The sequence below is a fragment of the Ixodes scapularis genome, unplaced genomic scaffold (assembly GCF_016920785.2).
Source record: "Ixodes scapularis isolate PalLabHiFi unplaced genomic scaffold, ASM1692078v2 PGA_scaffold9__187_contigs__length_104089568, whole genome shotgun sequence".
Lineage (NCBI taxonomy): Eukaryota > Metazoa > Arthropoda > Arachnida > Ixodida > Ixodidae > Ixodes > Ixodes scapularis.
The window spans coordinates 57,849,944-57,865,561 of record NW_024609884.1 but is presented as its reverse complement, the minus strand read 5'-3'; the positions used below and the strand labels follow the sequence as shown (position 1 = coordinate 57,865,561).

The window sequence follows — 15,618 nt, the reverse complement described above, 5'->3', positions numbered from 1 at the left end:
ACTGTTTGGAGTTCCCGTGTGGAGTGTAGTCTTCAGGTCCAAGAGCTTGTTTTTGGAGATGTCTCTCCATATGTTTCTTATATTCCTCCAAATGTCTCCAATGAGTCCTTGTTTTGCATCCGAAACAACTTTTTTTTTATTTCTTTAACCAGAGACATAAAAATTCAGCCCTTGGTATAGTTTTTCATGCGGATTTCAAATATGTATTTAGTTTTCACCTAGCTGCTATAGTTATAGAGTTATGTAATACACAATGCAAAAAAAAGAGCACTTTTTCCGGGAAGGTTTTGATATACTAAATTTACTAGAAAAGTATCGTGCTGTATCTTATTTGACTCTTCAGAGACTGCAGAGTGCTGATATCTAGCCACACTTTGCACAAAAATCCTAAAACTATGCAAAAAAAGCTTGTGCTCTGTACCTAATTATTTTCAGTCTACCTTGAAACAATTAATAAGAAGTTTCATAACTAATGCTGATAGAAAACTCAGTTTCAATTAGATATCAGCCTTCTACATGTCTTGAAGAACATGTGTACCAAATTTCGTTACTATAGGTTAACTATAAGTTCACAAAAGGCTGCCCGGAAAACGTGAAATTTTCAAAAAACATGAAAATGAGAAAAACGAGTTTGAAAGTTTGTGAAGTTTCTATTCATTGAAATGCCACTCTATTTACATAAAATCTGGCCACAATGGCAAAATGCACTGACAAGTTTCTAAAACCCTCCAGCACAATAACTTTGTCCCTCCTGGCTCTTGCGGGTTGTGTCCTCACTCCGGGCCCTCTTCACTGTGCTGCGACGATGTGCCCTGGCTTCCGCGGTTTGCTTGGTGTTCATTTTCTTGATGCGCGTTTGATCGCAATGGTCACCATGCATGACCAAATCTTCTGAAGGAAGTACTCCAATCTCTTCCAGCACTTTTTCAAAGCCTGTATGGCCTTTGTTGTACCAAAGTACAGCAATCGCTGTGGCCGTCTCCACCGTAGTCCTGGAGGCGAACTTGGTTTTCGGGCACAGCAGCCATATTTTACTATTGAGCGACTCGGCCGCATTCTGCGTCTTTCCGTGAAGGCACCGAGCCAAGAGCTTCTCGTCGGTGAGGCGCTTATATATGGGCAGGATTGCCATTCCCTGTGCTTTTGTCAACAGCGGGGTGTGGCGAGGTGCAGGCTCCCCCAGTGCTTCCGCACGCTTGTGCTTGCACCATGAATTTGGTCCTGCAGGGCAAAAGTTGTGGCTGCCGGCACCATCACTGGAACAGCTATGAAAATATGAGGCCCATATGACAGTGTACATGCCTCGGACACTGCCTTTGTTGCTTGTGATGGCTATCTTATAGTACATATGTAGTTTCTGTATTGTTGGATCCTTGAGTTTTTCACCGCGTGGCAGTGGCGTCGCTAATTTCCGCAGGGCAGTTCCGAGGCGCTTCGAAACGTGGTTCGTGCATTCCTCTTTTTCAATGGTAGAGTCGCCGTATACTTTTGCCTCACACACTGCAGTGTAGGCCTTGCTGTCGCCATCACTGAGGAAGCTGGTAAAACGCAGTGGGGTCTCGTATGACGAAGTCCTCTGCCATATTTGCACTGCTGCAGCGGGTTCCATTGCGTGGGATGAGCAGTCCGTGTTTTTTACGCAAACTGGATGATGGAAAGCTTGCCATGCTTCTTCGTCGTCGCCCATGTCCTTGTGGATACTGCAAGCATGGCAGTAATTCGAAAGAACTTGGAAGTCGAGGCAGAGCCCAGTGTCCAGGGACAGAACTGTGCCCACTCCGTTGTGGCTTTTATGGCCCCTTTTTTGCCAGGTGCCATCAAACATGACTGGCACATCCTTGCCGCCGGCTGCGTCCTTCGTGATATTTCGCGCCAGCTCCAAGTTTTGGCTCACTGCCCTCATCGCTGCACCATGGAGCTTTTTAGAAATGGCGTTGAACGTTTTGTGGTGCATTGGACGTGGAAGTCCGAGAATTGCACAAAATCGCGAAAGTTGGTCGTGTCCTGCGCCTACAGTTCGGGCTGCCACAACTGCTTTCACGTTCACCGCGAAGCTGTCGCGTGAGCTTCCGCTGTCATAACGAACACTCGCCCCGTGGTCACTGGCCGACGTAATCCGCCTCGATGTGTGCGTGGACGAAAGCGTGGACTCGGGGCAATTGGCATTTTCACAAAGTAGTTCAAGGAATGCCGAAAGTCCTTTGCGCTTTTGAGCTGCCTCTCGGACGCGAAGCTGTGATCCGTGGCAAGTTGGGCATATCGAACCCCTCACAAGTGCTGTCAGCGCGCCAATTTCGCAAAGCACCACAGTGACAGCAGGAGCACCCACCGGTCTAGGCTCATTCTCGAAGAATCCAATCTTCTTTTGCGACGCACTCACAAATTCCAAGGCAGCGTCGATTTCAGAAGCACTGTCGCGGGGTTCGGAGTTGACGTTAGGCCTATGCGATGTTTGAGCGTCGAGGGCATCGTCCTTGGCAGTCGTTTTAGGACGCGTCGTACGCCGCCGTTTTCCTCGGTATTTGTTACGAGTTCTGCACTTGCGATAATCGGCACCGCGCTTTTGGGGGCTCGCCATACCACGAGGCTGAAGAAACGCTGAACAACTCGATAACGGCGTTCGCGACTTCGCTCTTCTGACGGAGGGATTTGAAAAGGCGGGGGAGCGCGCCGGCCGTCCAATGGCGGCCTTGCGCTGCGTGCCGCGAAATTCAAAACGCTCGACATACATGTTACTTTTCTCGTTTTTTCTTTATTCTCCGCGAATATGCGAGACTAACCGCCGGTGGATCGCGGAGGAGACGGCTGTCGCCGCATGCCTGCACGATTGCAAAACGGCGGGTGGCGCGTTATTTTCACGGCAGAAGGACGCAAAACACACGAATTTTTGCGACTTTTGCCCGGTTCTCGCGTCACCACTGCTCACTTGGACGCATTTTTCGATATTTTCTTGTGCGATTTTCAGCTTGATATTTTCAGAAATGAAAGGTTATAGTCCAAGGTCGGCAATGCAACAAAAAAAAAAAAGTGAAATTTTTTCAAAACATTGCGACTTTTCGACCCGCGTCTCCCCTTTAATAATGAAAACGCTTTAGGTATCCTTGGCTAAGGTAAAAAGAGGTCCATGGCAAACACCAACTCTTGACAACACCTAACTACCCACTAAAAATGACTAACATACACTACACCTGTGTCATGGACATAAAAACAGGAAAACAAAGGCAAACAAACTTCAGTCCAAATCTGTAGCAACTCGAGGCAGGCTATAGGAAATCGGAGACTGTGTTTGTATCTGATGTAGAAACTGTCTTTGGCTTTTGTCATACTGTGGTGACATGGATGAAAAGAGCCACTACTGCTCAGCGACAGCCGGACGATCGGCCGTTTCGTTGCCAGGAACGCCGCTGTGAGCCGATACCCGGTTGCACATGTTACAATTTTTTTTTAACGGACAAGGGGAGAGAGAGAGAGAGAAAAAAAAGAATGTTTTTTAAGCGTTGTCTTTATTGTGGTGAACTTCGAATTGTGTTTTGTGCTTTATTTCCCTCCGTTTCTTTTTAAAAATTTTAAGGAGGGAAGGGTGTAGTGATCTGTCATAAGTGAATTTGCCACCAGGTGGCGCAACGTGTGTTCTGTCTAGTATGCTTTGATGGTGGGTTTATCGGGTTGTCTTATCTTGTGTTATGTGTGTTTATGCATCTATGATGTCACGTGATATATGTTAATAAAAGAGCCGCCGTCCGTCAGCGACGTCAGAGAACTACGGGACACCCACCAGGCAACATGTCTTTGTCTCAGTCTTCGTCAGCCCCGAACGCGCGGGGCCGCGGCTTCCTACCCGGCCACATCATGTGAATGCTGTTATCGTCCTCTCCTTTTGTACCGCCGTGTAGAAGAGATTACTACACATACCCTCTTCTCCGTACCTTCCCCTCCTCCTCAAGAGCTGCGCTCTAATTCGGCGTTACAGGGGATTATAAACGTCTTTCATTTTTTTTTCTAAGCTCGCTGCGTGAGCTCTGTGATGCGCGTGAAAATAGAAACGAACAGTTGGAGCCAGAATACCGTGGAGCTCGCAACGACCACAGCCGGAATGCAGAGCCTGGCGCAAGGCAGTTCCATTTCCGGCGAGGGCGCGCCTCTTCGTTTCCCCGACGCTGCTTTCACAGCCATCCAGCTCCGGCGTCTGCCCTTTTGGCCAAAAATCCGTGAGTCTGGATAAAGCAAGTCGAGGCTCAGTTTCACTTTCACTGTATAACATCCCAGCTGTCTCGGTTCTACCGTGCCGTTGCCTCTTTTCCTCCGGCCGTCGCCGACGAGCTGGACGACATTCTATTCCGGTCTCCCCCTGAGGACGCCTCCGACCACCTGAAGGGCGTCCTCCACGAGCGGACGACGGCTCCGGATCCAGCAGCTGCTCACAGCCAGGAGCTTGGAGACCGCCGCCCATCTCATCTTCACCAAATGCGGCAGTTGCTCAATGCCAAGCCTCCGGATCCCAGGACCCTATTCTGCCAGAGTTATTTCTGCTGCAACTTCCATAAGGAATACGCATGGTTTTGGCAGCTGCGTGTGACATGCCGCTAGACCGTCTGGCGATGCTCGCGCAGCTCACCGCTGAGTACGCTTCGCCGTTCATCGCGACTGTCACACCGCACGAACCGCCCGCCTGGGAGACCGTCTCTACAAGACTCGAGGCTCGCAGGAACAGCTATACTGCACTGTTGCCGCTTCGAGGCCGTAGCACGAGACACCTTCCCGACGAACGAGGTGAGATGTGTCCATACTCGCGACGCGCCTCACGGTCAGCCGACAGATCGCTGTGCTGGTACCACAGGCGGTATTCAGAACGTGCCACGCGCTGCCAACAACCATGTTTCTGGTCGGGAAACCCCACGGCCCGTCACGAACAGCGGCAAGTGACTTCGGCCAACACCCAAGCCGCTTGTTCTACGTCATGAATAAGATCTCTGGCCAACTCTTTTTGGTGGCCACGGGGGCCAAGGTTAGCATCCTGCCAGCGTCACCACTTGACCGTCAGCAGGCACAGCACACCAGACCTCTACGAGCAGTCAACAGCTCTCCCATCGCCACCTACGGCCAGAGATCTCTTACCATCGACATTGGACTGCGACGACTTTTCCGCTGGGTCTTCATTGTTTGTTGCAGATCCTCGAAAGGCCATAATGGGAGCGGACTTCTTGGCGAACTTTGGCCTGGCCGTCAACATGCGTGGCAGAAGCCTCACGAATGCTACGACGTTGTTCCCCATTAAGGGTATTCTGTCGTCATTTAAAGCCTCTCCGATGCGCCCTCTGGCGGCGTCTTCAAGATATCAAGCCATCCTCGCAAAATACCTTGCCATAACCCGACCGTGCAATACAGAGGTACCAGCCAACCACGCCGTAACACATCGCATCATTACCAACTGCCCTTCAGTCTCTGCGCGCTTTCCCAACTCTTCGGCCGCGCAGAAAATTCGAACACATGCTGGAGCTTGGCATCATCCGCCCCTCCTACAGCAACTGGGCGTCGCCTCTTCACTTGGTCCCAAAGAAATATCCAAACGTCTGGCGGCCATGCGGAGATTATCGAGCCTTGAATGCCCTGCATGGTACCTGACCGGCATTCTTTGCCACATATTCACGATTTCAAAGCTGGCCTAACTGGCACCAACATCTTCAGAAAAATCGACCTAATAAAGGCCTATCATCCAGTCCCCGTTGAGCCAGCGGATGTACCCGAGACTACCATCACGACCCCTTGCGGATTCTTCGAGTACATACGAATACCTTTTGGCCTGCGGAATTCCGGGTGGCCTTTTCATTGTCTGATCAACGTAGTCAAAAGAGCACTTCAATTCGGCTTCGCTTACGTCGACGACGTCCTCGTGGCCAGCTCCTGTCCATAAGATCACGAACAATGTCTACGACTTCTGTTCGACCGGCTGCTGCAGTACGGCTTTGTCCTCAACGCAAACTGCATCTTTGGAGTCGACGCCTTGGACTTCCTCGGCCATCGGGTAACATCGTCGGGCATCCTACCACTCGAAGAAACAGTCGGGGCAATCCGCGAGTTCCCTCGACCCACAACGCTTTGCCGGCTTTGCGAGTTTCTAGGGCTGGTAAATTTCCTCCGTAGAATTATTCCCCACTGTGCCGAGATTCTGCAACCCAAGACAGACTTGCTGAAGACCAAAATTGCTTCACCATCGTCACTTGAATGGACCGATGAAGTTGCACCAGCGTTTTCCATAGTGAAGGAAGCCTTGACGAACGCAGCCCTGCTTGTTCATCCAGAGCCTGAGGCTGCCACCCGTCTTATGACCGACACCTCTAGTACAGCTGTAGGGGCTGCACTACAGCGGCTTCTCGATGGCAAGTGGCGGACACTAGGTTTCTTCTCTCAGAAACGGAAGCATTCGGAAACGAGATATAGTACTTTCGGGCGTGAACTCCTTGTCATCTACCTTGCCCTAAGGCACTTCAGGTACATCCTGGAAGGTCACGAGTTCCAAGTCCTGACGGACCATATAAACCCTTGACTTACGCACTTGATGGAAATCACACCGCCTACTGGTCCCGAGAAATCCGACAACTCACCGACATATCAGAGCTCACGGTAGATCTCCGTCACATCAAGGGGAAGGCAACTCAGCAGCGGACGCTCTTTCCCACGTCGAAGCTCTTTCGGCGCTCTCTGGAGGCGTAGACTTCGAGCGCATCGCTGCCGCGCAACGAGACGACCCTAAGTTGATTAACCATCCTGAGACGCTGAAGTCTTTGATGCTGAAATGGATTCCCCTCCCTCACTGCACCGGTACCATTCTCTGTGACATGACCACGGGACATCCTCAACCTTTCGTCCCGTTGGCATTTCGTCGGCAGGTCTTCGACCACCTCCCCAACACCAGCTACCCGGGCATTCGTGCCACGCCGCGACTGGTGACAGCTTGCTATGTGTGGCCTACACTCAACGTGGATGTACGATGCTGGGCCAGGAGCTGCCTTCATTGTCAGCGCTCTAAGGAAAGCCGACTCACCATCACACCTTTGAGACCATTCCGTGCCCCTTCGGCACGGTTCGACCACGCTCACCTCGATATTATGGGCCCCCTTCCACCATGCCGGGGCTTGACGTACATGCTGACTTGCGTCGACCGCTACACCAGGTTGCCCGAAGCTACTCCCCTAGCCGACATCACTGACGAGATAGTCGCCAAGACTTTTGTCGAGATTTGGATATCCCGCTTTGGGTGTTTATGCACCGTCACTACGGATCGGGGACGGCAATTGGAATGCTCGTTGTTTGCGGCTTTAGCTCAGCTCCTCGGCATGCACCACGTGCACACTACCTCATACCACCCGTCAGCATACCTCGGCAAACCTCACTCATGAGGGCCCTCACTCACCCTCACTCACCCTCATCTCCACAGGTGAGGTGAGGGTGAGTGAGTTTCTGAACCAGGAAAATTCATGAGTGTGAGGGTGAGTGAGGGCCGTGAGGGCCGTGAGGGCGGTGAGGGCCGTGAGGGCTGTGAGGGCGGTGAGGGCCGTGAGCGCGGTGAGGGCCGTGAGGGCCGTGAGGGCCGTGAGGGCCGTGAGGGGCGTGAGGGCGGTGAGTGGCGTGAGGGCCATGAGTGCGTGAGTGGTGTGAGGTCGGTGAGTGCGTGAGGGGTGTGAGGGCCATGAGTGCGTGAGGGCAGTGAGTGGCATGAGTGGCGTGAGGGCCGTGAGGGCCGTGAGGGCGGTGAGTGCGTGAGGCCCTTCAGATCGAGCATCTTTCTCGGCAATTTTGGTGTTAATGGCGGGTTGTTCTCTAGCTTTCCCTAGATCGACACGAATTGCTGAGATCGGGTGCGGCTCGAAATAAACAAGCAACTCGGAGCAATTCGAATACGCTTGAAGCGGCTGCATCCAATCAGGGACGCAAAATTTTCACGTGATACCTCGAGCCGGTGATGATGACACCGAAAGACTTGGTTCTGGTTCGAAATCGATCGTTTTTTAGAAATAAACTGTTTCAGAAAGGTGCATTAGTATTCTTTACGAGGTTTAAATGCATCAAAACACGTTTATAACGCGTAATTCTGTCTAAATAGTGCAAGAAAAATAAAATTTTTATGATGACGTCGGCAAATTGCAGCAATTGGTTGCTGCGTGTGATCGCGGGCGGCCCGTGTTGCTGGTGTTGCGACGCAAAGTTTCTGGGCGAAATTGCCCCATCTGAAGCTGGCCTGAGTGGCGTGAAGGCCATGAGGGCGTGAGGGGTGTGAGGGGTGTGAGGGCCGCAAGGGCGGTGTGGGGCGTGAGGGCGGTGAGTGGCGTGAGGGCGGTGAGTGGCGTGAGGGCCGTGAGGGCCGTGAGGGCCGTGAGGGCGGTGAGTGGCGTGAGGGCTATGAGTGTGTGAGGGCCGTGAGGGCGGTAAGGGCCGTGAGGGCGGTGAGGGCCGTGAGGGCGGTGAGTGGCGTGAGGGCCATGAGTGAGTGAGGGGCGTGAGGGCCGTGAGGGCGGTGAGGGGCGTGAGGGCCGTGAGGGCCGTGAGGGCGGAGAGTGCGTGAGGACCGTGAGGTTCAGTGAGGGTGAGTCAAGGGCTGAAGGCGAGTGTGACTGTGAGGGTGAGGGTGAGTGAGGGGCTGAAGGTGAGTGTAGCTGTGAGGGTGAGGGTGAGTGAGGGGCTTAGGTGAGTGTGGCTGTGAGGGTGAGGGTGAGTGAGGGGCTGAAGGTGAGTGTAGCTGTGAGGGTGAGGGTGAGTGAGGGGCTTAGGTGAGTGTGGCTGTGAGGGTGAGGGTGAGTGAGGGCGACCTAAAATGCCGACCTCTGCCCGTCAGTGAACGACATGGTGGAAAGGATGCACCGACAGCTCAATTGGCAGCAGTCACGGCAGGAGATGGACGACTGAACTGAGACGATAATCTCCCATTCGTCCTTCTCGGCGTTCGATCCGCCTTTAAATAAGACCTGTAATGCACCTCGGCGGAATTGGTCTATCTACTCCGGCTCCCTAGAGAATTTTTTGACATCACCAAGAGCACCCCAATAGTCTCACACCAAGCATACTTACACGACTTGAGGCAGTTCATTCAAGAACTTCAGCCTACACGACCTCGCATGCCCCGTTCTCAGAAGGTCTTCGTAAGTGAAGATCTGAAAACTTACACGCACCCATTCGTCCGAAAAGAAGTTACAAAGAAGAGTCTCACACCACCATACGATGGACCTTTTAAAATACTCAAGCGCACCGAGAAGACCCTGACTCTTGACATTCACAGACACCAAGAAACCGTCACTATACGAACCGCATCAAACTTGCATTTCACGACTCAAATTCTCATCCTTCATGCACAAAGTAACTTTCAGCACTCCGAAAAACCAAGAAACCAAAACGTAATTCATGGGCCAGATAACCAACCACATCTTTCCCTTTTCTTAAGGCCCGTTCACACTCTTGCAACCGAGTACGACCGAGAGAGACCAGACCGGTTTTTAAGCCTCTTACGACGTCTTAAAACCAGCCCTGCAGCGGCGCATCCGGTTCTAAGACGTCGCAAGAGGCTTAAAAACCGGTCTGGTCTCTCTCGGTCGTACTCGGTTGCAAGAGTGTGAACGGGCCTTAATGGCGCATTCACACTGGAAGCGGATCCGCGTTCGCGAAGCGGTTGCGGATGCGGTTCGCGAGCGACCCCGTTCAGACACACCGAGAGGCGGTTGGCGGCTTCTCGACGATCACGCGTGATCCTTCGAGACTTGCGTTTGGCAACCTTGTTTTACAAGCCAAAATCAACTTTAATCGACGATCAAAAGCCAAAATTTTGCTATTTTGTCACTCTGAAGATTTTTCTCCGGGATGTTCGCACGCATCACCAGTTCAGGCAGCGAAAAAAGAAGCATGAACCCGCCAAACTCCCCTGTGATTCCCTCTACTTCGCCTACAAGCAAAGCCCAGCTAGACGCGCCTTGCTGACTCAGAACAGGATGCCCCCGACCTTTTTTTTTTTTTTTTTTTTCGAAGTGGACCCTTCTTGCAAGAATAGCTGACATTGTTTTCCGGATAGATGGCCAGTTTCCCCCCGTTCGCTCTTATCATTTTCGAAGTTGAGAGCGGTGGGTTGAACCGTGGTGCGGGGAATATGTTCAGTGCTAGCCGGTCGTGGCTTCGTTGGTGGCGGACTCTCCTCTCGCCACTGCCTCGTCGATCGAGTCTACTGTTTGTTTGACATTAAGCTCAAATAAACGACGTATGGATTACCTCTGCATTGTCTGGTACGTACACTTCGTTCCTTGAGTATGTTTCCTTTATTTTCTTTTGCTAGTAGTAAACGTTACAGGTCGAGCTAGCGCAGGTACCCTGCCCGCTCATAGGTAGTGCGTTGGCTACGCAATCAGGCTCACGACATCTCTATCGGCCTTCGTCTTGTTCATGCATGGTGTCGAAAGCTTTGAATAGTTCACGCGACTATCGTGGGTAGAAAAGCTGACGTTTAGGTCGATCAGGGGCCGGTTCCGACGTTCTACCGACAGAGACTAAAACGGCAGCGAGCATCGAGCCTGTGGCACCCGGAATAATGAACATACTCCTACCCGAACCAAATCACCGGAGCGAAGCCCGTTAAAATTACGAGCCAATTCTTTTCGCGGTGGATTCAAGTGACGGACGTGAACATCACGTTTCTCCGTCGATTTGTCTGCTGTAGCGCTAGGACTACAGCGCCTTGGATGCCTCACCAGCGATAGGTGCCATCTTGTTTCAAAAGTCACTGACGTCACGCCAGTGTCGCGTTGTGATTGGTTGCCGCTTTGCGGTTCGTGAAAGCGGTTGGGAGAAATTGGTCCCGAAGCGGTTGACAAAAACGCGCTCCAACCGCTCGATCCTATAGCCGCTTTGCGGTTGAGAACGCGCCGATCCGCTTTGCGTTTGCGGATCCACTTCCAGTGTGAACGCGCCATTACTGCCATCGTTGGATCAACTACAAATTTCTTTCTATCTGTGACCCATGCTGCCAAGGGGGAGCCTTGTAGAGCCAGCTCCAAGGGATGAAAGAAATTATTTTTCTGCTTTTCCTAAGCTCGCTGCGCGAGAAGATAAATACGAACAGTTCGAGCCAGAACACCGTGGAGCTCGGACGTCTTTCCCACACATGTACACTGTAGAATCGCAGAGAAAGAACTGATAGTACCTAGTTTCTTCCGCCGTTCAGATACCACAACGCTGGAATGTCTGATCAGTGATAGTACACACTGAGAAGTTCTACATCCTTCAAGAAACACTCCAATGACGAAAAAAAAAAAAAAGGACTAGATAAGACACATTTTGGAATTTTTTGTAAATCTACGAAAATTAAATCATTTTTGTGTGCAATATTTACGCCGTTTGACGCAATTTAGGGGGGGGGGGGGGGGGGGAGGGGGGTAGCCCTGCTCTTAGCTTCGCCCCGTTCTTAGATATCTATAAGCATCTTCCCTCGGCTCTCATTCGTTGGAGAGATGATTGACGTGTGAAATGCTCGTTATAAAATTCTCTCCCTCCCGTAATAGTACTTTTATCTACAATATTTTTTTTAGAGCGAAGCTGTCTACGGCTAGGTTCTGAAAATGTTTACTTGCGCGGACAGGGCGTGTAGATTGAGAATTCGCGGCGCGGCCTCCGCTCCTCACACCGTCAATATAGTCATCCCAATACAGCTTCGCTGGTTATCCTTCTTCACAGAATGGAAGGGCACCACGTTTTTTTTATGTTTGAGGAACCAATACATTAGAGAGTCATCGTTTTAAAAAAATATCACGAGATTGCCTTATCCGCTTCGGTTTTAAACGATAACAAACATGACTGCCGGCGTTTCCTGCATGCAACGGCCGCCGCCTCTATGGCTCCGAGGTAAAAACCGTCAGATTGCGGGCACCTGGGCCGGGAGGCGGCGGCCGCCGCCTTCCGGCCCAGGTGCCCGCAATCTGACGGAGGCTTATTGCGGAGATGGCGCCGTGTAACCGAGCTTTCGGTTGCACATCAGAAGATCCTCACGCGGTCTAAATTAATCCTCAGTCCTCCGCTGGGGCGTGCCAGATGCCCGTCGTTGGTTTGGCACGTAAAACCTCCCAAATTTGACTGCGTGCTCAACGAGATCGTTGAGCTCATTGAGCTCATTGGGCTCATTGAGCTCGTTAAACTCGTTGAGCTTGTTTATTGTTATGAGTGCAAGTCGTTCTGCGTTCACCGGATTGTTTTGAGGAATCTCCTCAACCGACCTAGTTTGCTGCAAACACCTGTCGCAAGTATACGCGCCATCGGAAGCGCTTTGCGGGTGCTTGTTTTAGTAGAGGAACTGGCCTAAACCTTCAGCGTCCCACGTCACCTATGTTGTTTGATCTGACTTGATTTGTTCGTTTGCGCATGTTTGTGCTGAATAAAGATGTTGGTTCCCGTTAAGCAACTCCTCTGCTCTGTGACTTGCGTAACCGTCCTCATTGCAACCATGGTTTCAATACCGAGAAGATACCTACACAGGTAAGAATTTGCTAGTTATTTGGCAGCAGGCAATCGGGTGCTCGGCTTGCATCAAGTTTGTTCAGGTATGTACTCTTCCATTCGCTTCAAAAGGCAAGTAGCTCTCAAGTTTTTCAGTGCACCTGGCCTGCCAAGGAGAACATTTTTAGGTCGCATTTTAATTGTGAGTCATGACGCTCACCCACCTTGCTCGTGGATGCCATGCGACAAAAAAAAAAAAAAAATAACCACAGGAACAGAAAAGTTGGAAGGACTACATTTTTTTTTATTCCTCTCGGTCGCTTTTTACCGCACATTGACAGACGCTGACAGATGCTTGTATTGGACCGTGGCTCGTGCATGATGGAACGCTGGAGCGCCGATTTCATAGTTGCGTCTTGCAAGCGTTGCATAAACTTTTAGACGGAGGCGGAATAACAGACGGACGAAGGCTAAAACAAACGCCGACGCGCAGCTTTCATGTCCGCGTCTGCGCGTGGCAGACGACGATAGCCGGTGGTGTGGAGCACACGATGCCCAAGGCTGCCGCGCTTTCAGCGTCAGCGGGCGGGGGGGAGGGGGAGGGGGAGGTCGCCAGATTTAGTGGAGCCCGAAAAATTGGGGCTCCAATCCACGCTGTGAAGGTGGTTGGTCATCTAAGCTGCGGTATCACCTGCAACGATTGTCCACTGCACTATACGAAATGCCGCCGCCGGTCGCAGCACGCCGCCGCTGGTCGTATTGCCGTTTTTTTGCCCCTTTGCCACTCCTAGTATTCACGATGCTTCTCGGGAGTCCTAAGAATGCGTGGCCTCTTCATCGGGGTGCTGCAGCAACAATGAAAGCAGTTGCTCTACTCCGTTTCATCTTACGTTTAAGCGCAGCGGATGTTACGAGCCATCGGAGCCAATCGGAGGCCGAGTGTCACGTGACCTTAGCGAGGGGGCACAGCGACGCGCGGAAAGCGTATCACGGGCCACGTCCACAGAACGGGGTTGGCTGGGATAGCTCGTAGGCATCCGCTGCGTCCGGACGTAAGGTGAAACGGGGCATGGGCTGGTTCTTCTTTTATGTATGAAAGGCTCGTGACGTCACTCCCCACGTTGCAAGCTGCCGTCGCCGCGGCAGCTTGGGCTACAGTAATCTTCACCGGGAACGTATGCTGTGGGCGCTACGTGCTTCGCATTGTTCGCAAGCGCCGTTATCAGCCATTATGCGGTTTGCACTTCACACGAGGGCTTCGAATGACGTCAACGCCTTTAGAAGCAACTGCAAACCTAATCTTTACCGGAACGCGTGGGAGGGTGTTCCTATTGTTCACACGCGCCTTATCATCCATCATGTGGTTTTAATACTTGTGTTGTGGTTTTCTTTATTAAAACGGATACTGAGCTGTATGCTCAGTATGCTGTATGTCTGGTTTTAAAGGAGATGTGCTGTTTTGCCTTCAATTGTTCGCCGGGCGTTTTTTGCTTACAACGCCAACGACACGAAAATTTACTTGGCTGGTAGAGGTATACAGCTTCGCTGTAAAAATACAGCGAAAAGGTCGATGCTGATTGGCTGGTGGAAAGGTCACGTGATCAACGCTGATCGGCTGATTCCGGTAACTATGAAAGGTTTTGAAAAAAAGAAAGACTACACTTTGTTTACCTTACGGTGGACCGCGGATGGCGCTACGAGTCATCAAAACCAGTTCGATGCCTTGCGAATCTCACGCCCCTTTCGCCAAGGGGGTAATGACGCGCGGGTCACGCGTGTCACGTGTTAAGTCCACAGCGTTGGATTGGCTGGAATCACTCGTAGCTTCCACTGCGGTCCATCGCTAGGTGAAACAGAGTATATCGCGAGTATCTTCATTCCAGGGTCGATAAACTCGTCAAACACAGAGATTCTTTGTGTTATGACATAGTGGGGGGAGAAGCCGAAAAATTGCCGCGAAGATTTCTTTTCTCACAAACCAGCAGATCCGTTTAATTTTGTGACGTTTTTCATTGAAGGGGCGAACAATCCCTACCACTCCCTAAGCGCCGAACAAGAGTAGCACGAGAGAGCGCGGGGAGACGACCGTGGTGGTTCGTACGTGTGACGTCACGACAAAGATTATCAGCTGCGACCAACATGTTTGATGGTCTCGAAGCAAGGCGGAGGCTTGGGGGAATGGACCTTTTCCGAGAAGCGTTCTGCGCACGCGCGATTGCCCGATGCCAAGCGGAGGAAGTCGGTACGAAAATCGAGGAAATTCGGAAGGAGTAAAAAAAGTCAAATTTGGGGGTTTTACGTGCCAAACCTACGACGGGTATCTGGCACGCCTCAGCGGAGGACTGAGGATTAATTTCGACCACCTGGGGATCTTTCGACGTGCAACCGAAAACTCGGTTACACGGCGCCTTCTCCGCAATAAGCCTCCGTCATACTGCGGGCACCTCGGTCGGGATTCAAACTCGCCACCTGGGGATCCGTAGGCCGGCGCTCTCGCCTCGGAGCCACCGAGGCGGCTTTCGGAAGGAGGCTGTTGATCGGCGAGTTGAACACGTGATTGCAGCATATATATAATTGTGTTACACAAAAAAAAAAAAAAGAAAGTGGACGGAAAGACAAACACGACGTTTGGGTGGACGCCACAGATGCCCCTCTTTAAAGTCGCGTTGGGCACGCGCCGCAGCTCAGAGAGCGAAGAAACCAGTAGCGTAGCTCCCATCATCGATTGGTAGTGCAGGTGGGTCACTTCCTCGATTTTTAGTTCGTGCAGCCACCACCTGGTGCCGTCGGTATGTGGAAAAGGTCCATTGCATTCTAAAATCAGCAGCATCGAAGTTGACAGTCCGATATTGTTCTCATTTCCGCTGATAAAGCACAACTTGCTGAAAAACCTCCCTGCCGTTCCTTTAATTTCTCTCAGCTTTTAGGATATGATCCAAGTGCAGCTCGACGTGGCTAGGTCAGAACTAGCCGAGTAGCGTTGTCCGCTTTCGGGCGGATCTCGCCTCCGGGCAGTTGTCCTCCCATCGGGGGGATAAAATCATTTTGCTGTTTTTTTTCTTCTAATTAATGCCTATTGGCCACGTAGGCTAACAATATCGTCGGTGTGGTCGGCTTTCCAAGATTAGCGAGACTGGGATTATTTCTGCTTTCATC

The 15,618-nt window shown here is 51.5% G+C and overlaps 1 protein-coding gene across 1 annotated transcript; it reads right to left on the bottom strand.

Annotated features, from left to right (window-relative positions):
- Positions 1 to 649: 649 nt before the first annotated feature.
- Positions 650 to 1,766, bottom strand: LOC120850464. Its single transcript, XM_042287146.1, has one exon. The coding sequence runs from the start codon at positions 1,685 to 1,687 to the stop codon at positions 719 to 721; it is 969 nt and encodes a 322-aa protein (XP_042143080.1). The 5' UTR covers positions 1,688 to 1,766; the 3' UTR covers positions 650 to 718.
- Between the last annotated feature and the right edge of the window lie 13,852 nt (positions 1,767 to 15,618).

Bases quoted from the DNA above. Each gene is read 5' to 3' on its own strand.
- LOC120850464 (XM_042287146.1), bottom strand. From the start codon at position 1,687: ATGGGCGACGACGAAGAAGCATGGCAAGCTTTCCATCATCCAGTTTGC.